The sequence below is a fragment of the Myodes glareolus genome, chromosome 22, assembly GCF_982192425.1.
Source record: "Myodes glareolus chromosome 22, mMyoGla1.1, whole genome shotgun sequence".
Taxonomy (NCBI): Eukaryota; Metazoa; Chordata; class Mammalia; order Rodentia; family Cricetidae; genus Myodes; species Myodes glareolus.
Genome location: NC_142047.1, coordinates 25,194,428 through 25,220,467, shown reverse-complemented (window position 1 = coordinate 25,220,467; position 26,040 = coordinate 25,194,428). Strand labels below are relative to the sequence as shown.

At 37.7% G+C, this 26,040-nt stretch overlaps 1 protein-coding gene and 1 non-coding gene across 9 annotated transcripts in view; both read left to right on the top strand.

Moving 5' to 3' along the window:
- The window catches only part of Cnot1 (CCR4-NOT transcription complex subunit 1), an 80,119-nt gene that overhangs the window by 23,413 nt on the left and 30,666 nt on the right, over positions 1-26,040 (top strand). For 2 of the 8 annotated variants that reach the window (XM_048431575.3, XM_048431538.3), the window contains exons 3-21: positions 2,157-2,264; positions 3,013-3,111; positions 3,750-3,818; positions 3,905-3,959; positions 5,145-5,348; positions 6,726-6,894; positions 8,003-8,129; positions 8,276-8,386; positions 13,823-13,993; positions 14,573-14,700; positions 15,849-16,089; positions 17,656-17,775; positions 18,501-18,623; positions 18,929-19,080; positions 21,101-21,251; positions 22,354-22,555; positions 23,664-23,807; positions 25,350-25,474; positions 25,754-26,040. In XM_048431575.3, coding sequence (XP_048287532.1) covers positions 2,157-2,264; positions 3,013-3,111; positions 3,750-3,818; positions 3,905-3,959; positions 5,145-5,348; positions 6,726-6,894; positions 8,003-8,129; positions 8,276-8,386; positions 13,823-13,993; positions 14,573-14,700; positions 15,849-16,089; positions 17,656-17,775; positions 18,501-18,623; positions 18,929-19,080; positions 21,101-21,251; positions 22,354-22,555; positions 23,664-23,807; positions 25,350-25,474; positions 25,754-26,040 — 2,786 coding nt within the window. Of the gene's footprint in view, positions 1-2,156; positions 2,265-3,012; positions 3,112-3,749; positions 3,819-3,904; positions 3,960-5,144; positions 5,349-6,725; positions 6,895-8,002; positions 8,130-8,275; positions 8,387-13,822; positions 13,994-14,572; positions 14,701-15,848; positions 16,090-17,655; positions 17,776-18,500; positions 18,624-18,928; positions 19,081-21,100; positions 21,252-22,353; positions 22,556-23,660; positions 23,808-25,349; positions 25,475-25,753 lie in introns of all 8 variants that reach the window. The other 6 variants (XM_048431548.3, XM_048431584.3, XM_048431531.3 and 3 more) reach the window with 4 other exon arrangements.
- LOC125399364 (small nucleolar RNA SNORA50) lies at positions 21,521-21,655 on the top strand. The gene has a single exon (XR_007231670.1). It is a non-coding gene; the product is annotated as a small nucleolar RNA SNORA50 (small nucleolar RNA).

Here is a 26,040-nt window from a genome sequence, read left to right as displayed (position 1 = left end):
TTTTTTTTTTTTCCCCATTTTTGAGACAGTGTTTCTCTGTATGTTTGGAGCCTGTCCTGGAACTAGCTCTTGTAGACCAGGCTGGCCTGAACTCACAGAAATCTGTCTACCACTGCCTCCCGAGTGCTGGGATTAAAGGCGTGCGCCACCATGTTTGGCTGAAATGCCTTTTTTTGAAATTAATTTTAATATTTTTTAAGATAACGTAATTGTATCATTTTCCTCTAACATTTCCCCCTCCAAATCCTCCCAAAAATACCCTTCCTTGCTCTTTCAAGTTCATGTTCTCTTTCTTGCATTGTTACATACATATACGTACTTATATGTGTATACATAACATTCCAGAAAATACAGCTGCTCAATTTGTATATATACTTGCGTGTATTTTCACGTCCGACCCTTTGATATTGGTTTATAAATTGGTGTGCTCTTTTACTGTTTTAGGTAGAGTCTTATGTAGTCCTCATTGGCCTTAAACTTGCTATGTACCTGCGAATGGTCTTATTTTCACCTTTTCTGCATCTGCCTTCCTAGTTACTGGAATTATAGACATATGCCACTATGTTTGACTTATTTTTAATGTCTTTAATATATATACCATATATTAAAGATTTATTTACTTGTTTGTGTATGTGTGGACCTATGGAGGTCGGATGGAGTTACATGCAGTGTGAGCTTACTCGGTGTGGGTGCTGGTAAGAGAACTTGGTCCTCTACAAGAGCAGTATGTTCTCTTAACTGCTAAGCTGTCTCTCCAGCACTTAAATAGTATTTTTTTATTCTTCTAATTTTATTTATATAATATATTGATAATTTCCACCCACCACTACCTCTGTCTAACTGCCCTTAGTCTCCCTACCCCATCTTCCTCCCAGAATCATAAACATTTGATTTGTTTGTAGTAGTTGTTATTAATAACTTTCAGCGTCCAATTAGTGTGGTCATATACTAGGGCAATAGTCCTCAGCTTTTGTGTTGTGACCCTTTTGACAGCCCTCATTTCCAAAAACTTTATATTATGATTCTTAATAGTAGCCAAATTCCAGTTTTGAAATAGCAATGAAAATAATTTTATGGTTGGTGTTCACCACAACATGAACTGAAATAAAGGGCCTCAGCATTAGGAAGGTTGAGAACCACTCTACTAGGGCATGAGTGGCCACTCCCCAGTGGAGAGTAAACTATTCATCTCTTAGCCATCAACTGCCAATAGTTCCTTCTTGGGTGATTTTTGATACTTTAATACCAGCATTTAACAAATGTAACTATTTACCCACAATGTTTGCTAGGCTCCTTTCTAGGCTATACAAATTCCCTGATCTCCTGCAATTTAGGAAATTGTTAAGTAATAGTAAATGCTGTGGAGAAAAGCAAAGACAAATAAGAGGTAATGGGGATAGGGAGGCTGCTCTTTTAGATAAGGTAGTTAGAAGAGGACATGCTTGCCTAAACTCTTCCAGTTAGAGGTAGCAGGTACAACCATTGGAAATTATAAGAAACATGAATCTGGGAAAGTTCAAGGTCATCATTTAAAGCACTGAAGTGTGATATAGCTATCCAGCTGTCTGCAGATTCATTTAGATCTGGCCGTGAGTGTAAGGTTTGTCAAGAATTGGTTGCTAAAGGAAATTTGAGTTGTGAAGTGTTTGCTGTAAATCTGTTAAATAGAAAACCCCAAATTGATAACGTTTAGTAAATAAACTTTACATATTTTTGGTGTGAATGTGGGCCACCATGCCAAGTTATGTGTGTTAATTGTTGGTAGGTTTGTGTTCTTTTAGCCAATTCAAAACGAATAAATTTAAAAGTAATTATTGCATACAGATACTTCTACTTGAGTGGCTCCAATAATTTGCTTTTGTTTTTGAGAACAAGGTCTTCTGCCACCCAAACTGGTTAAACTTTCTCTTGAGATCCTGACCTACTATTCTTTGACTCCCAAGAGCTAGGATTTATAGGCCTTTGCCGCTATGCTTCTGTAGTAATTCCTGTAACTATTGCTAGAAGGTGAATTTTACCCAGGGACTTATTTTCGTAGAACTGTATTTATGAGATCCAAGGTGTTTATGCGTGCTAGACAAGTGCTAGCATTGAGCTATATCCCTAGTCCTTATTTTTTCCAAATCTTCTTTTAAACTTATATTTTTGTGTTTCAGATTGTGAATCGGCACGGTCCTGAGGCAGACAGGCATTTATTACGCTGTCTATTTTCACATGTGGATTTCAGTGGCGATGGTAAAAGCAGTGGCAAAGATTTCCATCAGGTATTTGGGGATTTAAGAGTTTATGTCTGTTATCCCCAATCACTTTGTAAATTTACTGTTTAGGGCATGATTTATGAAAACTATGTACAGGATAATGTCCAGAACATAATCTTACAAGGTAGCTAAGAGGTATTGGGGATTCTTTCCTGTACTTCTCTTTTCTGCCTGGCTACATACTGAAGACAGTCTACTTTAGGATTGTGGAGCTGCTGCTGGATCTGCCTGATGAAGGAAGTAGGAATGGGGGGGGGCTACTTGACAAGGCAGATAGAACATCTCATGTTCTGAATGAGATGTCTTTGGCTTGATTTTCAGTCTTGTCAGAGTTAATTATGATAGTGTTTGTGTCTTACTAACAGACTTTAATGTGTACATTTTGCTTTAACACTTGTTGCTGGTACATTTTATATAGTTAAGCGGATTTTTAAACAGCAGATTTTTTTTGTTTGTTTTGTTTTTTCTTCAAGGCAGGATTTCTCTGTGTAATAGCCATGAGTGACCCAAAAACTCACTCTGTACAGCAGGCTGACCTCGAAATCTCAGAGATCTGCCTGCCTCTGTGCTGCCTCTGTTCTCGAGTGCTGGGATCAAAGGTGTGCACCACCACCATCCAGGAATAAAAAGCTAATTTTGATAGTAAAAACTATACAGTATCTAATGTTCGTAGGTTCTCTTTTCCTTTCTTTATGTGAGATGATGTTTAATGCTAATATAAGCTAATAGAAGTTTATTTTTATTTTTTTTGAAGACACAGTTTCTGATTCAGGAGTGTGCCTCGCTGATTACAAAGCCAAATTTTATCTCAACATTGTCATATGCCATTGATAATCCATTGCACTACCAGAAGGTTAGTATAATTTTATCTCTAGTAAGATTGTGATAATATATATCTCTCTCTTCATTTTTGAGGCAGGGTCTTTCTGTGTATGTGTAATTCTGGCCATTCTTCTGTCTCAATCTCTTAGCGCTGGGCTGTTGTAGACATGAAACACCATACCCAATTTAAATATGCAGTAATACTGAGTTATTTAAAATGACTCCAAATCTTTACTTCTGGGGTTTTGGTGTTGGTTTTGCTTTGTTCTTTAAAGACCTGGTCTCTGTGTAGCCTTAGCTGTCCTGGAAGTCATTGTGTAGACCAGGCTGCTTTGCTTAGGAATGTTGGGACTAAAGGCTTGAACTACCACATCTGTACTTTTTTAAAGCAGTGCCATATCTTAAAATTTGAAGGATTGGCTTTGGTAACTTTCTGAGAGAATCAAGGTAGTTGCTTGGTAGCAAATGGACTCTTACTAAGCCAGGTTGAGTCAAGGTTTAAGTTTGTTAGGCTACAGCTCTAGAATATAGTGTGTTGCTTATAGTAGCTCAGAATTATGTCACCTGTATATTGTGCCATGATTGGATGAACTAATACTTTTAAAACTTTGATAAATTACATCATTTTTAAAAAAAAGTTAAATCTTAAAAAAAAAATTTATATTTCAGAGTCTAAAGCCTGCACCCCATTTATTTGCCCAGCTGAGTAAAGTTCTCAAGTTAAGTAAAGTACAAGAGGTAAGTGTTTTGAGGAAAGAGATATAGGCAGAAATGAAAGTTAAAAACCATGTGACTCTTGTTAATACAACTCCTTCTTGTTTCAGGTAATTTTTGGTCTTGCCCTTTTGAATTCTTCTAGTTCAGATCTCAGGGGTTTTGGTAAGTTAATTTTATTCTTTCTTGATTGCTTTTTAAATTCATACTTGTGTGATATTAGGGATCAAATTCAGGTTTTGGACATGGTAGACAAAATCGCTACCTCTGAGCTTCTCCCCAGTGTTAAGTAGGTTTTTTTTGTTGTTGTTGTTGTTTTAAATTTATATTTATGCGTATATGAGCGTTTGGTATATGTGTAAGTGCATCGTGTATATCTGGTGCTTGAGGAGGCCAGAAAAAAGTGTCAGGTTCTCTTGAACTGGTTGTGAGATACCACATGCATGGTGGGGACTAAACCTGGGTCCTCTGCAGGAGTAACAAGTGCTTTCAACTGCTCTCTCGCCAGCTCTTGTTTTTGTTTTTTTTTTTAATGTAAGATTTTTATTTGTTTTGTGTACATGAATGCTTTGCTTACATATCTGGTGCCCATGGAGGTCATGGGAATTGAATCTGGGTCCTCTGCAAGAATATCCAGTTCTTTTAACCACTGAACCATCTTTTAGTCCTCTTGTTTTTAAGACAAACTTGTGCTTGTATAGCCCAGGGTGGCCTCAAACTCACCAACTTCCTAAGTGCTGAGATTGCAGCCATGTGCTATGATGCCTGGAGCTGTGCTGTCCTGTAACTCCCTGTGTAGACCAGGCTGATCTCAAAACTCAAGAGATCACCTGTCTCTGCCTCATGAATGTTGGGTTTGAAGGCATGCACCACCATACCCGGCTCCAGCCCTGGCTTTTTAACATCGAATTCTGCTGTATTAGTTGCGTTCACATCATTGTAAAACTGATTTCAGAACTTTTCATCTTGGGTGGTGGGGAAGCAGTGGTTGAAACAAGGTTTCTCTGTGTAATAGCCCTGACTGTACTAGATTCACTCTATAGACCAGGCTGGCCTCAAATTTACAGAGCTCCACCTACCTGCTGGGATTAAAGGTGTGCACCACCACACCTTTAATCAGAACTTTCATCAGCCATTGTTTGAGTGTACCTCTCAGACAGAGCTATGTGAAAGCATGAGAGAGGTAAAAATGTATGTTGATGAACACCAAGGGCGATCACACGAACACTTCTATAGATAGATAGAATCTATCTATCTATCTATCTATCTATCTATCTATCTATCTATCTATCTATCTATCTATCTATACTTATTATGGTATAATAATAACTTGGCTTATTTGACTTGTAGCTGCCCAGTTTATAAAACAGAAGCTTCCAGATCTTCTGCGTTCTTATATAGACGCAGACGTCAGTGGAAATCAAGAAGGTGGCTTCCAAGATATAGCAATAGAGGTCCTACATCTCCTACTCTCCCATCTCCTCTTTGGGCAGAAGGGAGCCTTTGGAGTTGGACAGGAGCAAATAGACGCTTTTCTTAAGACACTGCGCAGAGGTAAGTCATAGCCTATCACAGGTGGTCACAAACTGTAATAAAAAAGCATGTTGGAATATAAGTGAAGATGATGATTTCCTGTTCTTGTTTTTGGTCTTTTATAACAAATGACTATAATAGCATTTTTAAGTATAAAAATTGTAGTAGAACTCTTGAAAGAATAAGTATAAAGTGAACCTAATTTCATCTGTGTGTGTGTGTGTGTGTTTTTAAATATAAGTACAGTCACAGGTAAGATGAGGCATATTTCTCTGCAGCCTTTTCCCACTCAAGGGAAGGAAATTATGTTATAGTATCTAGCTATTTTTAATTTGAAAGGTTGGCTTTTTTTGTTATTTTTTGTTTTTCAAGACAGGCTTTTTCTGTGTAGCCCTGGCTGTCCTGGAACTCACTTTGTAGGCCAGGTTGGCTTGGAACTCAAGAGATCCGCCTGCCTCTGCCTCTTGAGTGCTGGGATTAGGGGTGTGTGACCCTACGTCCAACTAGGTTGGCCATTTTTGATAATACTTATATTTACTTAGTAATTTACTTTATAATTCAAGATCAATAAATAAATCCCCATCCTCTTATCCTCATAAAAGAGAAGTGTGACTCTTTACTTCCTGTTGTTTGTGTGCAGTTTAATTTAAGCTGCATCAACTTTCAGTCACAAGAAACTTTCTGTTTCTAGTACATTCTGTTTCCCTGTAATGAATTCTGCCCCTTATATGGGAATTTTGCCATAAAATTTAGTATTTAGTGTGAATTGATAGACAGGTGCTGGAATCTGTACATAAAAATTTTAAAAAGTATGCACATGAGCAGTTGTTTTGTGATCCCAAAGAATTCAAAATCTGGGATTGTATTGAGATCATACTTTGGGAGAATTTAATTTTTTTTATACCAATCATTTTATCTTGCCCTGGCTGTCTTCCAACACACTTAACAAGATCAGCCTGCCCCTACGTTCTCTGTGCTGGGATTAAATATGTGCATGACCACACCCAGCCATAAAACTGCTTGATTTTGAATATGAGTTTGCAGAAGAATTAGGTTTGAAGGGATTTTAGATCTCTAGCCAGAGAGATGTACATTTACTTTTATATGTTGCTGGGCATTGAGCCCAGGGCCTCAGGTGTGCTATACTTTTTTGTCTTTTGTTTTTCGAGACAGGGTTTTTCTGTGAAACAGTCCTGGTTGTCCTGGAGCTCTCTGTAGACCAGGCTGGCCTTGAACTCACAGATGTCCGCCTGCCTTTGCCCCCAAGTACTGGGATTAAAGGTTTACGCCACCATTGCCTGGCTGCTAGGCAACTCTTAATGTGCTGCATATTTATTTAGCCTCTAGGTTGTTGTCTTTTAGTTGTTTATAACAGTCTTATTCCATTTCTTTTTTCAGATTTTCCCCAAGAACGTTGTCCTGTGGTGCTTGCACCACTTTTATACCCTGAAAAACGGGACATTCTAATGGACAGGATCTTGCCTGACTCTGGAGGGGTAGCTAAAACCATGATGGAGAGCTCTCTGGCTGATTTCATGCAAGAAGTAGGCTATGGCTTTTGTGCAAGGTTGGTAGGAAGACATGACAAAATTGTAGTTGTTACTAAGCATGATTATCGAAAAGAAGTACACAAAATTGTTGCCATGTGCATCAGGATTGTTGCTTCTGAATTTTAATCTTATACACACTAGTTTGTTGTGGTGTTTTCAGCTGTAAATATTCTAGGGCTTGAGCTTGTGACTTACCATCCCTACCAGTTCCTTTAGGAACCAAGTTTTTAGTTCAGTCAGTGATACTTTAGCATATGCACTCACTTACTTTGCTATTTTGATTTAAACTTCTAGAAGCAACATGAAGTGGATAGGATACATTTTCAAGGTTTAAATATTAGAGTAATCAGATTCACCTTTGAGGGTGTGATTAGTTTGCTTTTGGTGCTGGTAAGAGAGCTCAGCTGGTGATGGCCTGATTTCAGTCTCTGGAAGGAGAGAACAGATTCCATCAAAGTTGTCCTCTGGTGTCTGAACAAATGACACACACACATGCATGCACACATATAATTTTTTACACAGCATAATTTAAAAAATGAAGTTGATTTATACTAAAAATTGAAAGTACTATTGTAAGTGGAAACTGCTTGCTCATTTTCCGGCAACCCAGACCTGAATAATCTCACAGAAATTATATTAATTACAAAACTGTTCTGCCAATGACTTAGGCATATTTCTTGTTAGCTCTTAATCTTGAATTAACCCATTTTTATTAATCTGTGTATCGCCACGATGCTGTGGCTTACTGGGAAAGGTTCTGGCTGACGTATTTCTTTCTGCAGCTACTTTTAAATTTTTAAAATTTTTCTTTTCGAGACAGTTGTTCTCTGTTGTCTTCCCGGCAGTCCTGGAACTCATTCTAGACCAGACTGGCCTTGAATTCAGAGATCACCTGCCTCTGCCTCCTGGGTCCTGGGATTAAAGGCGCTGTGACTACTGCCCTACTAGGGATGACCTTTTTAAGCTGGTGATTTTTATGTTTCTAGTTACATAAAAGTAACACAAAACATTAATTTCCCTATATTTAAGTATTTGATACCTCAGCTCATTTATTTGTAGTACTTTTTAGTTTTGGTGTATGAGGTGGAAGTAAGCATTTTTTTTAAAGTATTATTTTTGTTTCAGTATTGAAGAATGTCGCAATATAATCATGCAGTTTGGTGTTCGGGAGGTCACAGCTGCCCAGGTTGCCAGGGTTTTGGGAATGATGGCTCGAACTCATTCAGGATTAACAGACGGTATTCCATTACAGGTTTGTTGTCTTCTACTGTTAATACCAAAAGACTTAAGAATTCTCTCCTCTTCTGTTTATTGAATTACAGTATGATTGACTGATCTCAAGATGAGATGAAAACATCTGTTAGTTGGATTTGCTTAATTGTAGTTTTACTTTTACAGAGCATCTCTGCTCCTGGCAGTGGGATCTGGAGTGACGGAAAAGACAAAAGTGAAGGCGCACAGGCACACACATGGAATGTGGAGGTTTTGATTGATGTTCTTAAAGAACTGGTGAGTACATGTGATCCGGGCTTTGTATTCATATTAACATTATGTACTCAAGATTTTTGCTGTTGGTTTTATAAGTTTTGTGGCCAATTGAATAAGACCAATAATGTTTTGTAATATCGCCACTTTACTGGTTCAAAAACAGAATGAAGCATTCATGATAAATCTATACATTAATCATTTCATAATGAAATTCAAGCCTCTGCCCCTCCATTAGGAATTGTCACTTGCCCGTTGTGTGTACATGCATGTGTGGGGGCCAGAGGTTGGCCTTGGGTGCCTTCTTCCTCTGTCAGCTTTCATCTTACTTTTGAAAGAGTAGCTCACTGAATCCATAGACCCTCTATTGTTGTGTTGTGCCCACCCCCCACCCATTCTGTGTTTACTGATGCATGCTGCCATGTCCAGTTTATTTGGAGGGACTAGATACTGAACTCAGAGTTCTTGAGACTGGCACAAGTAAATCATCTTTGTAGTTCTTGTTTTACAGTTCTGAGCTAAAATGGTGAATTTGGTTTTTATTTTTTTTTTCTTTCCTCCAAGACAGGATTTCTCTGTATAACAGCTCTGGCTGTCCTGGAACTTGGTTTGTAGACTATTCTGGCCTCAAACTCACAGAGATCCACCTGCCTCTGCCTCCCAAATGCTGGGATTAAAGGCTTGTGCACCACTGCCTGGCAGAATGGTGAATTGTTAAGTGTATTCTTTGATCAGGTTTCAAAATAATAACTGAAGAGTTATTGAGAAGGCAGACCTGAATTTTTTTTGGTATGTGCAGCTAAAATACATTTTTATTACACATTGATCTTTTTTATTTTCTATTTATTCAGAAACAAATTGACCCTTCATATAAAGAAAACACCTGGATGAAATAGGGAAGTACTTAAGTAAAACATAAAGGCCAAGTTGGTTATTAAGAGGGATTTATGAAATTTATACACCAGGAGAATAGTAAATTCAGATGTAATATCTTGATAAAATGTCAAAGAAAAATATAAGAATTACAGGTCTGGAGAGAAGGCTCCGCAGTTGTGCTTACTGCCTGCCCTTCCAGAGAATGCAGGTTCTGACTCCAGTTCCATGGTATCTGACCCCCCTCACACAAACGCACATACAGGCAAATAGCAATGCACATAAAATAGAAGTAATTTTAAAACTACTTAATCACAGGTTGGAGTGGTGATGCACGTCTGTGAGACAAAGGCAGGGATATTATCATATAGGTGGAAACCTACCTCATCTACTTTGCCATCCAGGCAAGCCAGCTACGTCATTTTTGTCAAGACTACCTTGAAAAAAACTGAACCAGATTGTAGTATTTTTTATAGTTTCTTACATGAAATTGGAAATGTGGCTCAATGGTAGACTCCTTGTCTAGCATGTTGAACGCTATGTTCAGTCTCAGCACAATAGGAATAAACAAACCAAAATCCTCTATTTTGGTGCTGTGTAGCACAGGTCGGCATTGAAATCAAATTCAAATCCTCTACCTCCTGAGTGGTGGGACCACAGATATGTACCACAAACCCTGGCAAGATCTGAATAGACTTTTCGGTGGGTCCTTGAAATTGAGTCTAAGACCTCAATACATGTTAGACATTCTTCCCACGCTGTTTAACCCTGTTCATAACTCTTAACAGTCTTCGAGGTGTTTATCCTAGTTCTCATTTTTAATTTTCATGTTTACTACTTACTACCAAGACCTAGTTGCAGAGAACCCTTGTGTTCTCTCATAACTTCTCATAACTTCACTAATAAACAGAATTAATGGGTTTTGCTTTATTTTCTAATAGCTTCAGGGATCAAAGCCAATGTCTTGGGTTTTGCATGCTGATAGGTATGTGGGTGTCTCTTTGGTAGCCAGGGTTGATGTTTGTCTTCCTAAATCACTCTTCACCTTTGTGTGTGTGTGTGTGAGAGAGAGAGAGAGAGAGAAAGAGAGTGTGAGATTTGTACATGAAAGTCAAAGAACAACTTGCTTTTGATCTTGTCTGAAGCAGAGTCTCAAATTTTTCATGTTTTGCTATTGCCAATTCCAGTCTGGTTAGCTCAGATTTCTAGGAATTCTTTTAACTATGCTTTCCTTTTGCTGGAGGAGCACTGGGATTACAGGAGTGCCTACACTGTAACGTCATTGGTTCTGGGGCCTCAAACTCAGGTCCCAAGTGGCTTACCTCCTGAGCCATTTTACTTGCCTTTCCCGTATTTTTTTGAGATGGTCTCTAGTTGTGCCTGGAGTTCATCAAGTTGGCTAGGTTACCTGGTCTTTGTACTCTAGGGACTGTTTAATCAGCACTGAGATTACAGGTGAGTTATGCTTTGTGTTGTTTCAGACAGGGTCCACCTGCCTCTGAAGTGCTGGGTCTAAAGTCATGCCCAACTTTGTTCTTTTTCAAACATGAGTTCTAGGCTTAACTTTAAAGTGGAAGAATTTTTGTTACCCCACTTGCACAGTCCCAAATAGTCACACAGAAACTTAATTACAGATTGTTTGGCCTATAGTTCAAGGTTATTACTAAGTAGCTCTTACATTTATATTAGTCCATTAATCCTGTTACATTTAAATTAGTCCACTTCTATTCTATTCTATTCTATTCTATTCACTTGACTGGCTTTTACTGGTCTGCTGGTTTGTTGTTTCTTGTGCAGCTAGCTACTTGAGTCTCTCTAGACTCTACCACTTCTCTGAGTCCTTTGATTGTTTTGCCTAACCCTGTCCTACTTATTTGTCAAACAGCTTTGATTATTACCCAATGGGAACAATACATAATTTACAGTGTACAGAAGCATCCCATACTTAGAATTTTAATTTGCAACTGAGATATCTTAGTCCAGTGATTTTTCAACCTTCCTGATGATTCTATCCTTTAATACAGTTCCTCATGTGGTGACTTCCAACTGTGAAACTGTCTTCAGTGCTACTTCATAACTGTATTTTGCTACTGTACCATAATGCAAATACCTGTTTACCAATGGTCTTAGGCGACCCTTGTGAAAGGGACACTTGACCCCCCCCTCCCCAAGGACTCACAACCCACTGATTGAGAACCACTGTTCTACTTCCTTGTTGGGTTTTATTACTTGTTTCTTACTTTCTTTGTTTTTGAGATAGTGTCTTATACGGTATTTTGATGTTGCTTGTTTTTATTTTTAAAAACTTTTATTTTGCCCATAATGCCCTGAAACTTGAATTCCTCCTACCTGAATCTTTGTTACATTTCTTAGTAGTACAGCTATGATGCTTAACAAGGAATATTCTGAGAACTCTTTTATTAGGTAATTTGTCGCTGTGCAATCAGAATAGTATATACTAACACTAATCTAGGAGTAGTCCACTACTGAATATTTGTCCTCTTACCCCAACTAATGTGCGGTATGTTACTGTCCTGAGTATGCTAGATAGCTGTGATACAATGAGCTGTGTTTGTTTACCTAAACATAGTAAATTGCAGTATGAAAACAAAAAGTATCCCTGTTATAGGTTAGTGGTAGAGCACTTGTATAAGAGAAGCAAGGCGCCTAGTTGGATCACTAGCACTGCAAAGAAAAGGCAAAAAACAGTGGAGCTCAAGGGACTTGGAATTTCATTGCAAAGGCCCAGGTTATAAGTGTATTATTTATTATTACAGTTTTGTTTTTGTTGTTTCCTTTTTAATGAAAAGACAGGGTTTCTCCATGTGTAGCTCTGGCTAGCCTGAAACTTTTTTATAAAGACCAGGCTGGTCGTATAAAGAACCTAGAGAGATGGCTTGCTTCTGCCTCCAGATTGTTGGGATTTTACAGATGAACACCAGCACACGTGGCTTACCTGGCTTGTTAAGACTTCTTGAAGATGTAAATGGAGAGGACTCTTATTTCCTGGCTACCCAGACATGAATAATCACACAGAAATTATATTAATTACAACACTGTTGGGCTTTTTAGCTCAGACTTCTTACTAACTAACTCTTACATCTTAAATTAACCCGTTTCTATTATTTTATACTTTACCATGAGGTTCGTAGTTTATTACCTCTTGCTTCTTGGGCAGCTACATGACCTCTGCCTTATTTCCTCCTCTATTTCTATTTGGATTTACTGCCTGACTCCATTCTACCCTGCTATAGGCCAGAGGAGTTTCTTTATTAACCAATGGTAATAAAACATGTTCACAGACTACAGAGGGGAAATCCCACATTATAAAGGGCATACATGGAGGCTGTTTTATTTTAAAGGGGAACTGGAGAGATGACTTAGAGGTTAAGAGCACTTACTGCTCTTTTGGAGGACCTGCATTTGTTTTTCAGCATTCACATGATGGTTCACAACTGTCTGTAACTTCAGTTCAAGAGTATCTGATGCCCTCTTCTGACCTTGATGGGAACTGGATATATACATGTACATAAACAAAATATATACGCATGCATTAAAACAAAATACACAGAAAATAAAAATCTTAAAACTTTTAAAAGAATTTTAAAAGTTTTGGTAACATAATTCAGTGATAGAATACATGCCTAACATAAAGGAAGCCCTAGATTAAACCTCCAGCTCCACAAATAAATACATATCAGTGCATTATAGCGTTGACTTTATTAAGGGGTATTATTTTTGAGACAGGGTCTGGTCTCACTGTGTAGCACAGGCTGAGTAGAAACTCCCGGTTTTCTTGGGTCAGCCTACTGAAGACTGAAATTGTAAACATGTGCTGTCATACCAGCTCTTTTTGTTTTGTTTTTCTTTTTGTTTTTCGAGACAGGGTTTCTTTGTAGCTTTGGAACCTGTCCTGGAACTAGCTCTTGTAGACCAGGCTGGCCTCGAACTCACAGAGATTTCACTTGCCGCTGCCTCTCGAGTGCTGGGATTAAAGGCATGTGCCACCAATGCCCAGCTACCCAGGTCATTCTGAATATCTTGTTTATTTTCATTCATGTAGACTTGTAATAACACCAAATTTCAAATACATGCATAATGCAGTGGTATATACGTTCAGGAAAGCTGTCCTTGAAAAATTGGCAGCCTTACAAGAAATGTGTCTCTGGTGTTTACTTCTTTTTCATTATATTTTAATTTAGATGCAGATAACACATCATTAATGTTATACTGTTATACCTAGGTTTTTTCATGTCTATGCACCCAAACCTTATAAGGAACGGGCTGTTGTTGTATACACCTTTAGTTCCAACACTTCAGGCTGATTTCTCTTTAGTTCAAGGAGTTCAAGTCCAGCGTGAACTACAGTGAGTTCTAGGCTGGCCAGGGTTGAAACTTTTATAAAGTAAGACCCAATCTGGAAAAAAACTTAAAACAAAATGAAAAAAACCTTGTTAAGATGCTCGTTGAAGCTGCTAAACTTCTTTGATATTCGTAGATATGGTAAATAGAATACCTAGATTTTCAGATTATTTTGTCTTTGCCCATATTTGTTTCTTTAATTTTGAAATGTTTTCATCTTTTTAGAACCCGAGTTTGAATTTCAAGGAAGTAACTTATGAACTGGACCATCCTGGATTTCAAATTCGTGACAGCAAAGGGCTTCATAATGTGGTTTATGGTATTCAGAGGGGCCTGGGCATGGAAGTGTTTCCAGTGGATTTCATATATAGGCCTTGGAAACATGCAGAAGGCCAGGTAAGAATGATGCTTAGGTAGTGAAGAAATAATAATTACTTCTTTTGTTAGGCCAGTTTATCCATTGGTTGTAATATTCTAGTTAATTTATTTTGCTTAGCTAAGGAAATTTTGTTTACCATCAGGTTTATATTTCTGTTTTCACAGTTTATAACTGATGAGAGTTTTTTGAGGTGCAGCAGTCCAGCTCTTCCTCCAATTTGAGTATGCTTATCTCTGACATCTTATCACTTTCAGTCTTCTGAATTATCTTGTTTCTGAAGGGCAAGTGGTTCTTTTTTTTTAAATATTTCTTATGGTTTATTTAACTTTATGTGCATTGGTGCAAAGGTGTCAGATCCCCTGGAATTGGATCTTCAGACAGTTGTGAGCTGCCATGTGGGGGCTGGGAATTGAAGCCGAGTCCATCTGGAAGGGCAGTCAGTGCTCTTAACCACTGAGCCGTCTCTCCAGCCCCTCTTTTGTTTTTTTAAACTTCAATTACCTAACAACTTTGAGATTAGCCTTGTGTAAGTGGCTCATATTTTTGCAGCATTCCTAATTCTTTATGAAAATAAGCTCTTTGTCATTTTGTTGCAGCTCTCCTTCATCCAGCATTCCCTGATAAACCCAGAGGTCTTCTGCTTTGCTGACTACCCCTGTCATACCGTTGCTACTGACATTTTGAAAGCGCCACCAGAGGATGACAATCGAGAAATTGCCACATGGTAAATACTCCTGCACTCTAGAAATACAAAGCTCTTATTGAATAAGTAATATAATAGTGTTAATATACTTAAAGGGAATTTTATTTTTATTTATTATTTGTTCTGTCTGCATGCCATAGGAGGGCCTCAATCTCACTATAGATGGTTGAGTCACCCACCAAGTGGGTACTGGGGATACCTCTGAAAGATCAACCAGTCCTCTTAAACCTCTGAGCCATCTATCCAGCCTGAAAATTTTATTTTTAATGAGGTGATTTAATAAAGGTTTTTAAAAGAGAATGTTGATTACATTGTCCCTAGTTAAATTTTTGTTTTTGTGAGGTCTGATAAATTTTTTATATTTAGGTCTAATTGGCCCAAAAAGTGTCCTTTTAGCATTTTGGGGACAGAATGCCAGCCTCATTCTGTATAACTCATTTTAGGCCATTCCATGTTTTTTATTGTCTTACCCTTTTCTTCAAGGACTAAATGTAGAGTTACATTTTTAGATAAGATTAAAGCCAACCATATTCTACTTAGTTTTATGCACTTTACACTTGCACCACATCAGAAGACGGCTATTGCAAACTTTACATTACCGTACTAAGTAATAAGTGTTAAGGTTATATATTTAGATAGAAATTTTATATAAATTACGCCTTATTAATTTGTATTTTGGATTTTTTAACTATTAGAAAATCACATTTGCCTTTTTATCCCAGTCATAAAAATTTTGGTAATGAGGTTCTATTATTCAAATCAATTATGAATTGTTAATTTGCATTTCTTTTTTTTAATGTATAGGCATAGCCACAGGTTTCCCTCCCTCCAGCACACACAATGTTAGTGAAACGAAGGGCTTTAAAACTTTCTGAGCAAGTGCTTTCCTGCTTCTCTATAACCCAAGCAGCATGTGAGCATTTTTAAAATCTGTAACAGTCTCTTAAGAATATTCTCTAATACCAAGGTATGGAAGGACTGTGATGTATGTGTTTTTATTCTATAGCTGATATCTTAATTTGCAGTGAATTTGAAGGCTAGAGATCTGATTCGGTGGTAAAGGGCTTATAAGGACATGATTTCAGTGCCTAGCGCCCACGAAAAAAGGCTTTTTTTTTTTTAATATTTTCATTGATTGCTGAGTATCTTTCTTTCTTCATTCTCGTTAGGAAAAGCTTGGATTTGATTGAGTCTCTGCTGAGGCTTGCAGAGGTTGGGCAGTATGAGCAAGTGAAACAACTCTTCAGCTTTCCTATCAAACACTGTCCAGACATGCTGGTATTGGCCTTACTACAAATCAACACCTCCTGGCACACTTTACGCCATGAACTCATCTCTACTTTGATGCCAATTTTCCTTGGAAACCATCCTAACTCTGCCATTATTTTGCACTATGCGTGGCATGGGCAGGTAAGACAACTAATTTGCTTATCAGTTCTCCATTGCATTTTTTGTCATCCTTTAAAACCTCGGTGTTTCAAGTCTGGAGTGATTTAGCAGATAAGGAGTGCTGCTCCTGCAGAAGCAGGTCTCAGCATCCACATGGCTGCTCACAACCATTTGTGACCGTGACTCCAGTTCTAGGGAAGCCAAAAGTCTTTTTCTGACCTCTGATGCCACCAGGCATGCAGGCAAAATTCATACATTAATAAATCTAAACATCACATGAGAATAACAGAAATCTCTGTGTTCCATTAGAAAGATTTATTGTCATCAAACAGGTTTTATATTTTAGGAGCCTATTGTCAGTTTTATAAACGTGCCAGAGAGCAAGGATATTAGATTTTCAAATTCAGCATCCACAAAACTTGCTATTTGCTGTGACACTTTTCAACCTTGATGAAGAGCTTACATACTTACTATGAAGACAAAAGCTCCTGATGTTGCTGCTGTCAACAATAAATTAAAAAGTCACAAATGAGTCTTTGGTTTTTGGGGTTTTGTTTTTGTTTTTGTTTGTTTGTTTGTTTGTTTTCTTTTTTTTGGTCAAGAGTTAAATGTGTCCCAGGCAGTTCAACTGGCAGTCACTATGTAACAAGATGATAACTTTCAATATAGCATCCCTGGCTTCTTTGGTGTAGAAATAAAACCCAGGGCTTTGATTGTGCTAAGGAAGCACTTTAGCAGTTTAGCTATATTCTTCACTCCAAAGATAGCTTTAATGGTATTATTTTTATCCATCTGCTTTTGGTGTGATTGTGGTATGTGTATTTTTGTTAGTACACGCATTCAGAGAGTTGGACTCTCCTCTCCTGCTTTGTTTTTCTCTCCCTTCAACCTAGAGCTCTGCTGTTGGCCAGCAAGCCCAGCTTCCCGTTTCTACTTTCCATTCCAGGTTATAGTCATGCAAGTCCTGGGGTCTGAACTTACGTCCTCATGCCTACAAAACTAGCACTTTTACCTATTTCTCTATCCCTTAACCCCAAAATTTATAGACTATATTTGCCAACTAAATATCTCCTTATGCCCTTATCTCTCCCCCCCCCCCCCCCACCTCACACACGATACACACACACACTTGTCCGCCTGGCTTGGGACTCTTGAGTGCTAGGATTTCATGCTTGTGCTATTATGCCAAGTGAACCTGCTCAACATTTTGTTTTGTGTTTAGTTTTTTGATGCGGGGTCTCTTGATGCCTCAAGTTCACTAAGCTCACAGTAGTCACGAACTCTTGACTTCACATACTGCATGCTGAGATTATAGGGACACGCCAGTGCACTTGGCTCATTGGGTCTTATTTCATATTTGAAAATGAATAAGCAGACTTATGCTCATAGAAAAATAGAATTTTTGGAATAGTTGACTAGGTTTGGGAAGGTGTAAAGAATGTTACTGTAATTATATAGTGCTGAACCTCTGTAGTTCTACTTTTTTAAAGTAGAGCATGGAAAATTAGCTAGGCATTTTTAATGATACTTATCAATTGGCTGGCAGAGTTGCCATTTAACTTTCCCCTCCTTTTTTTTTTTTTTTAGGGACAGTCTCCATCAATTCGCCAGCTGATAATGCATGCAATGGCAGAATGGTACATGAGAGGGGAGCAATATGATCAGGCCAAATTGTCTCGAATACTTGACGTGGCCCAGGACTTGAAGGTGACTTCAGAGGAATACAACAGCAGCTGTTTACTAATGATTAATATATTTTAATATAAAGTACATGTGTTAGGAATATTGTACATGTAACTAGCTTATTTGAATTAAGATTTAGAATTTTGCTTTGTACATTGAAAGGTAGTGAAAAGAGTAGTTTTAGATAAGCACAGTGTTTATTTTTGGTTGGTGTGACTCAGATAAAGGCTGGTTTCTTTGATTGATTGTCTTCGTGGTGTTCAGAATTGACTTATCAGGGATTAGAAAGGCAGGCAAACTACCATAAAGCTGTGTAACCAGCCTTGCAAGACTGTTTTGAACTTCAGTCATGAGTAATCGGTGAGTTAAAATTTTGTAGAAAGCTGAATTATTTCAATTCTAGCAAATTTGTTAGAGTCTTCTGCTAGTCATCTTTTATCATGTGTTATTATAAAATGATGTAATTGGTGTTTAGGTTATGTTAAACTTGCATGTAGATGATAAAAATGGGAAAGGGTCATTATTTACCCTCTTACTTTGCTCTTGATATTGTTAATTGAAAAAGAAACAAGTAGTGGTCATGTGTTGATCTTATAAAAGGGGCCTTGATTCTAAATAGAATACATCCTTCCCCCCCAAAATGAGGGAAATAAATGTTTTTTTTTAGTAGATTTGTGTATTAAAAACAGGAAGTAGAAAATAGTACAAAGAAATGGTTATTACTTGACTTTGTAAATGTTCTGCTTTAGGCCTTGTCAATGCTGCTAAATGGCACTCCATTTGCCTTTGTTATTGACCTTGCTGCACTTGCTTCACGTCGTGAATACCTCAAACTTGACAAGTGGCTAACAGATAAAATAAGAGAACATGGGGTAAGCAGTAAGCAGGAATTGCTCATTCTTTAAAAATTTGGTGGCTAAAATGTCTAAAGAAAAAGTTTTTTAAATAAAAAGGAAAATAAAAAGACGTTTAACCCAGGACCTGGTGCATGCTAGGCCATTGCTTTACCTCTGAGCCACATCCCTATCCCAAGAAGGCCCCTTTTAAGATACATCTAAAATCTTATTTTACTGTCATTTATTGTAGATCTTAGTTACATTGTTTAGTTCTTAAGTTTGAAAGTATTTAAGCTAAATGTAAAATACACTGAAGCATTTTCATTTCTTTCTTTTTTTAGGAGCCTTTTATTCAGGCATGCATGACTTTTTTAAAGAGAAGGTGCCCTTCTATTTTGGGTGGACTTGCCCCAGAGAAAGATCAACCAAAAAGTGCTCAACTTCCTGCAGAAACTCTAGCAACAATGTTGGCTTGTCTACAGGCTTGTGCAGGGTAAGAAGAATATAGCTGCAAATGAATATTGTGCCAGGCTTGGGGTGGTACATGCCCATAATTCAGAAATAAAAGGAAGAGTAAATCTGTTAGTTTTTAGTCCCACGTTACTACAGACTTAACAGTTTGTCTTAGCAACACTGCTGAATGAAAATATAATTTCTTAGCTTGTCTTCTCAAAAGAGTTGTTTTTCATGGATTCTTAATTCTATCTCGTAATACATATATGACTCGTTATTGCTATGCCATACTGTCTTAAACTATCCTTTAGTAAATGTTGAAATTGAGTAATTAATAAGCCTTCCAATTTTCTTTTTGAATTTTCTTGAATTTCTGAATATTGCAGAATGCAAAGGAGCTCTGGGTTCACAATGAGTGTGTTTCATCTTCAACTCATAATCAGGCCCTATAGGCCTCTTAAAACAAGTGATACAAGATTTTGTAGAAAGTAGTTTCATAGATAAACTGCCATCCTAATAAAATTGAGACTTCTATGAACTAGGATGTCTTTGTATTTTAGTTCTTTGACTATTTTGTTTTATAGTATTTTCACTATACAGAACTTGTCTCTTTTTGCTGATTAAAACAATTTTATTAAAAGTTTGTCATGTGTGTACATCTCATTTGTGGAAGTGAACTTGTGTGCAAAGGGGTAAAGGACAGAGAACAATTTTATGGAGTTAGTTTTTTCCTTCCACCGTGTAGGTTCTGTGGATCAAACTCAGCCATCGGGCTTGGCTTGGGAGCAGGTGCCATGTCACTTAGCCCCCTTGTTAAATTTATTGCTGGGTATTTCATGAAAGAGTGTGTTATCTATAAGTACAAATATAGGAGACTTTCTGATTTTCTTTTTTTCTTTTTTATTTTTTGAGATAGGGTTTCTTTATGTAGCCCTGCTGTTCTGGAGCTCACTATACAGACCAGGCCGGCTTCGAACTTACAGGAGATCCGCCTGTCTCTGTCTCCTGCCACCTTGCTGACTGACTTTCTGATTTTCTAATCTGGGTATTTTTTACTTCCTACTCTTGTCTTATGTTATGGGAATGGAGCATTGCCTTGTTCCGATTTTGGGCAAAGTGTTAAGTGCTTTACCATGTTGACACCTGTGGGTTTTCATAGGTTTCCTTTTTCAGGTTGAATTCCCTGGAATTTTTTTTGGGGGGGGTCTTTTTTCTTTTACTTCTCTTTTTGTCATTTGAGATAAGTCTCACTATGTTGCACAGACAGGCCTTGAACTCATTATATTCACGAGGTTGGCCTTTTACCACTAAAGCAACCTTCTTGCCTCAGCCTTCTGAGTCTGGGGATTACAGTTGTTAGCCTAGCTTCCAGTTCTGTTTGAGTGGGGTGGTTATTATGAAAGGCTTTTGTCGAAGTACTTTGTGCTATTTTCTAAGATTATCATGTGATTTTTTTTTTTTATTTATCCTTTTGGTATGTGATCTTATATGTAAGTAAGATTTTGGAGGCCAAACCTTGTATCTTACTATTAAATCTCACATAATTTGTGTGTGTGTGTGTGTGTTTTTCAGTATGCTGTTGAGTTATGTTCACTAGTATTTAACTGAGAAATTTTATGTCGGTTCCTTTTTTGTAGTTGTTGCTGTATTTGTCTAGAACTGTGAGTTCATTGAATTGATAAGTGCTTCCTAAATTTTCTGAGTACTGGTGTTTATTACTGCTGTCGTTTTAAAGAAACAGGCTGGGCTAGTCCCAGACTCCCAGATTTAAGCAGTATTTCTGTTTGAGCATCCTGATGGCTGAGATTATTGGCGCGGGCCACTCTGTGTGCTGCTCCATTCTCTAATCGACTAGTAAAACATGTCTTTGTTCAAGTACAGTTTTTACCAAAAGTTTTAAAGATAACTCAGGGTTCAGAAAATTCTGATGGTAAATGGCAGGTGCAAGGGGTGAGGCACAATTGTAGCCATTGTTCCAGAACATCTTATTTGAGGATCAGATTGATCTTAGGTATTCTGGGAAACAGCAAGCGTCTATTACATTTTTCTTCTCCTTGTAGGAGTGTTTCTCAGGAGTTATCAGAGACCATCCTCACCATGGTAGCCAATTGCAGTAATGTCATGAATAAGGCCAGACAGCCACCACCTGGAGTTATGTCAAAAGGTCGCCCTCCTAGTGCTAGCAGCTTAGATGCCATTTCTCCTGTTCAGGTAACGAAATGCTACAGTTGTTGCCTCTATTTGTTCATAGTTTCAGAATAGACCACAAACTTCTGCATCTTCAGTAGCAACTTGAGTTTATTATACTTTAGATAGCTGCATGTGTAGTGTATTTTAAAGGCGATGCTTCCATAGGCATTATAACAGAGTAGACTTTAATAATCAAATAGAACATAACTAAGAGGAAAGATATAAAACCATTTATTTAGGTAAATGAAGAGGGTTTCTTTTTAAAGTTAGAATTACACTCTTGAGAAAATAAGCACTGCCTTTGAATCTGATGTGTCTTGTTTGTAGCTTCACGGGCCAAGCAACAGTACTAGAGCATAACGACTTGTTATAACTGGGCTCTTCAGCTCTCAACTGAACTGCTCTTTTAAAAACAAGGTACATTTAAGTTACTCCCTGACATCGTCCACCCCATTCTCTTTGGGAGCAACATATTCCACTTCTGTTTCAGATGCACGGAGTGACAGATTGGGGTTTAAGGAAGGAAAGGCACTTAGTGACTCTTCAGTGTCTACTTCAGAGAGAGATTTGCTTGTCATTTCCCATACTCATGAACATGTCAAGTGGTACCACAACTAAAATATTTGAAGTATAGTTGCTATATTTTTTAAAACAATCTCTGAATCACACCTTGTTTTGTTGCTTCTTTTAAAAATCAGAGGTGATGTTTTTTGACCTTAAAAATTTTAAATTCTGATAATCCTTTTAAACTGAAAGATAATTTCTAATACTTTTATTGTGTTGTAAGTGAAACAACAGGTTGAAATTAGTTTGGGTTTAATAATGTAATATCTGGCCAATGCTATTACTAAAAGTAAATTAGTCAAACAATAGGGAGGGCAGTTGTCTTGTAAGTTTTATAGTCTCCTCCTGTGGCTCTGGTACTTTATGGCAGGGCTTAACTCTTTAAACCCATACTTATATAGTATGAAAAATGACTAGCAGACTTGATACTGTTCGTTATAATTGTGTGGGTGTTAACGCGCTTAAGAGTATAAAGAGGTATTACTAAGAATTAACTATATTTGTGCCATATCTGCCTTTCCTCAAAACATTTGTAATACATGGTTATGTTTTTCTTTAGATTGACCCTCTTGGTGGAATGGCATCTCTTAGTATAGGTGGTTCAGCTGCCCCTCACACGCAGAGTATGCAAGGTTTTCCTCCAAATTTGGGTTCTGCGTTCAGTACCCCTCAGTCACCAGCAAAAGCATTTCCACCTCTTTCAACCCCAAATCAAACAACAGCATTCAGTGGTATCGGAGGACTTTCCTCACAACTTCCAGGTAAGGGAAAGTTGGGTATGCTGGAATTCTTTGTTCAGTTTTAGTTATGCCCTCGCTAGTGAATGCTAGAGGGTTTGGAGTGACTGGGAAAAGAAGGGTACTTTAAGCAAAAATGGGAAAGCTGTATGTCAACAGCTCGAGTTGGGGAGAAGGAAACATACTGTTTGATTAGGATTTTATGGTAGTAAATTCTGTTGAGCTAGGATGGGAAGACATTTTTGATACCAAATGATAGTATATGTACCATGGTGCTCATGTATTTACTTGTTACATTTTAATGTGATTTTATTGGTGCTAGGGATTTAGTAGTGGACCAGTCACATGGTAATGGTTTGAATTCAGCCTTAAGAATCACAGAGGTAGAAAAGACTGTACATATCAAATTCAGACTTTCATTCTGCCTGATTTGTATTATATCTACATAGAAAATACTGGTATATCTTTAAACCCTTTTTAATTTCTTCTCAGTATTACTGATTTGTAATTTTACAGTGAAGTAAAGTTTTCTCATTATATAGTTCTCTTGTGCAGGCTGTAAGTTAGGACATCAAAACTGAAGGAGTGATGTGTCATGAATGAGTGACATAACTGCTGCTGTATGGTTCTAGACCTGATGATTCATTTACTTAAATTAAAACCACTGGTCCTAGCAAAGATGTAACTATTAGACTTCGTGGTTTTAGTTGTTCTTTGCTTAGTTCTGGCGTTAGAGTTCAGAGGAATAAGTAGAGAATCCTAGCTCATGGTAGCTGTGAAATCCTTTAATTTTAATCATTGTAGTCTTGAGTAAGTTAGTATATATTCTTTGAGAGAGTATACTTTAAACTTACATATTTATTATTATTATGAATGGTGTGGCCTGTGAAATGGATCAATGGAAAAGACTCTTGGCCCTGAGAGCCTGCAGATGTGGATTTGATCCTTTGATCCCATGTAAAGGTAGAAGGAGAGAAACAATTCTATAGTTTGCCCTCTCACCTCTGCGCTTGTGCCATGGCACACATGTATTTGTATATATGTCATCTGCACACAATAAGTTAATTTTTCTCTGAAGCAAAGAACAGTAAGTACTAACTGGACTTGTGGCTGCCTTCATTCTCTTTAGTAGGTGGTCTTGGCACAGGAAGCCTGACTGGTATAGGAACTGGGGCCCTTGGACTTCCTGCAGTGAACAACGACCCTTTTGTACAGAGGAAACTGGGCACCTCTGGACTCAACCAGCCTACATTCCAGCAGAGTAAGATGAAACCTTGTAAGTGGTAGTGTTGTCTGTGATTGTGGAGTGTGACTGATCCATGTAAAACATTTCTGTGTGCTGTCCTTAGTTAGAATTATGTAGACAAAAACATCTACTTTTATGTTGATAATAGTCATTAGCAGATGGTGTGTGTCCTTAGACCTGTGGGAATACACAAATTTGAATTAATAAAATAAAAAACGAGAGCTATCGCTCTGTACTCTGGATTGCCAGAACAAAATGATAGGTTAATAAGACGTAGTGTCCTTAGGGTGTTACCATGAAAGTAAGAGTTGGTATAGGAAAGAAAGAAGACTTGGAGTTTTCCTGTTTTGTATACAAATCTTATATGTCACATAGAGATCTGTTTGTATGGCTTTCAAGAAGTCAGGAGCCCCAAGCATGGTGTCACATGCCTTTAATTCCCAGCATTTAAGGAAGGTGGATTGCTGAGTTGGAGCCACATTGGTCTATATAGTGAATTCCAGGCCACCCAGAGCTATTTAGAGAAACCCTTTCTCAAGTTGGGGAAAGAAATTAGGAGCAGAATGAATAGAGGGACAGCCAAGAAAATTTCAGATTTCTGTTTCAGTTACTCAAGGTTATGAAGTACATTATGTAATAACTTCTTAGTATATTTTTATTTACCTCATAAGTATCACTGTGTAATACATACGATCAAATTTAAGACCGATTTTTAAGGCCCACTTTCTTAGTAATATTAACCATCACCATAGTTCAGTGATTCATAGGTCTGTCTTATTACTGGAACTAAATATTTATAATAGAAGAATTGGCAGAGCTAACATGGTGGTATACACATGTAATTCCTTCACCTGAGCACCAGAAGCAAGTTCTAGCTGCCCTGGCTAACTTACTGTATACACATTAGTTCTAGTCTTTTTCCTCCAAAAAAAAAAAAAAAAGTAGTTAGGAGCACCTAGGTTCAATTCTCAGCACCCATGTGGCAACTACCAAGTTGCATCTGACAGTCTTCTAGTCTCCAAGGGCACCAGGCATGTACATTTGCTCAGACATACTTGCAGGCAAAACATCCATACACACAAAATAAGTTTTCAGAAAGAAAACAGCCCAGGTGTTGGTGGTGCAGACCGTTAATTCCAGCAGAGGCAGTTGGATTTCTGTGTGAAAGGCCAGCGGGAGAGATCCATTTGAAGGTCCAAGGCTGTCCGAGGCACATAGTTGAGAAACCAACTTGAGAGTGTTAGTGTGAAAGGCTTGTCTGAATGATAATGTTTCGTGGCATGCTTTGTGTTTATATGTCATGGGCTGGGATGTGTTAATGGTAAATGTCTTAGGAGTTGTAGCCTGGTGAACTTTTTACTGCAGTATGACTTAAATACTGTAGTGGAACTGAGTAAAGCAATTTATTTAGAAGTCTTTCTTGCGTATTAGTAAAATTGATCAGTAGATAACTTTCTTCAGTCTCCCTTGCTCCCCCCAAGTTAGGACCATATCAGTCTCTAGCTCTCTTGGGGAATTGAAGAAAGACTTAGATATGTATACTGATAGCCTTTCCTCCCCATCCCTCAACAGCCGACTTGTCTCAGGTGTGGCCAGAGGCCAATCAGCACTTCAGTAAAGAGATAGATGATGAAGCAAACAGCTATTTCCAGCGAATATATAATCACCCACCACATCCAACCATGTCTGTTGATGAGGTGAGTGTATGGGATTTGTAATTACTCGTGTTTTCATAAACTGGAAATAAGTGTGCCCTTTGAAGGTTTTTAGAAATTCACTTAAAGTGTTGTAGTATTTCTGTGTAACTTATGAAATTTTAATGTTTGTCTTAAACTGTATTTTATTGGTAAGTACTTTTCTTAGCAAGTCTGTAATTAAGATATAATATATATAATATATTATTACTTATTATATATAAGTATATAATAATAATATACTCTTGGTAACGTTTGTGTTGTGTTTATCTGCTTTTCTAGGTACTAGAAATGCTACAGAGATTTAAAGACTCTACTATAAAAAGGGAGCGAGAAGTATTTAACTGTATGCTAAGGAACTTGTTTGAAGAATATCGGTTTTTCCCCCAGTACCCTGATAAAGAATTACATATAACAGCCTGCCTGTTTGGTGGCATAATTGAAAAAGGACTGGTCACTTACATGGCATTGGGTCTGGCCCTGCGATATGTTCTTGAAGCCTTACGGAAGCCTTTTGGATCAAAAATGTATTATTTTGGTATTGCTGCACTAGATAGATTTAAAAATAG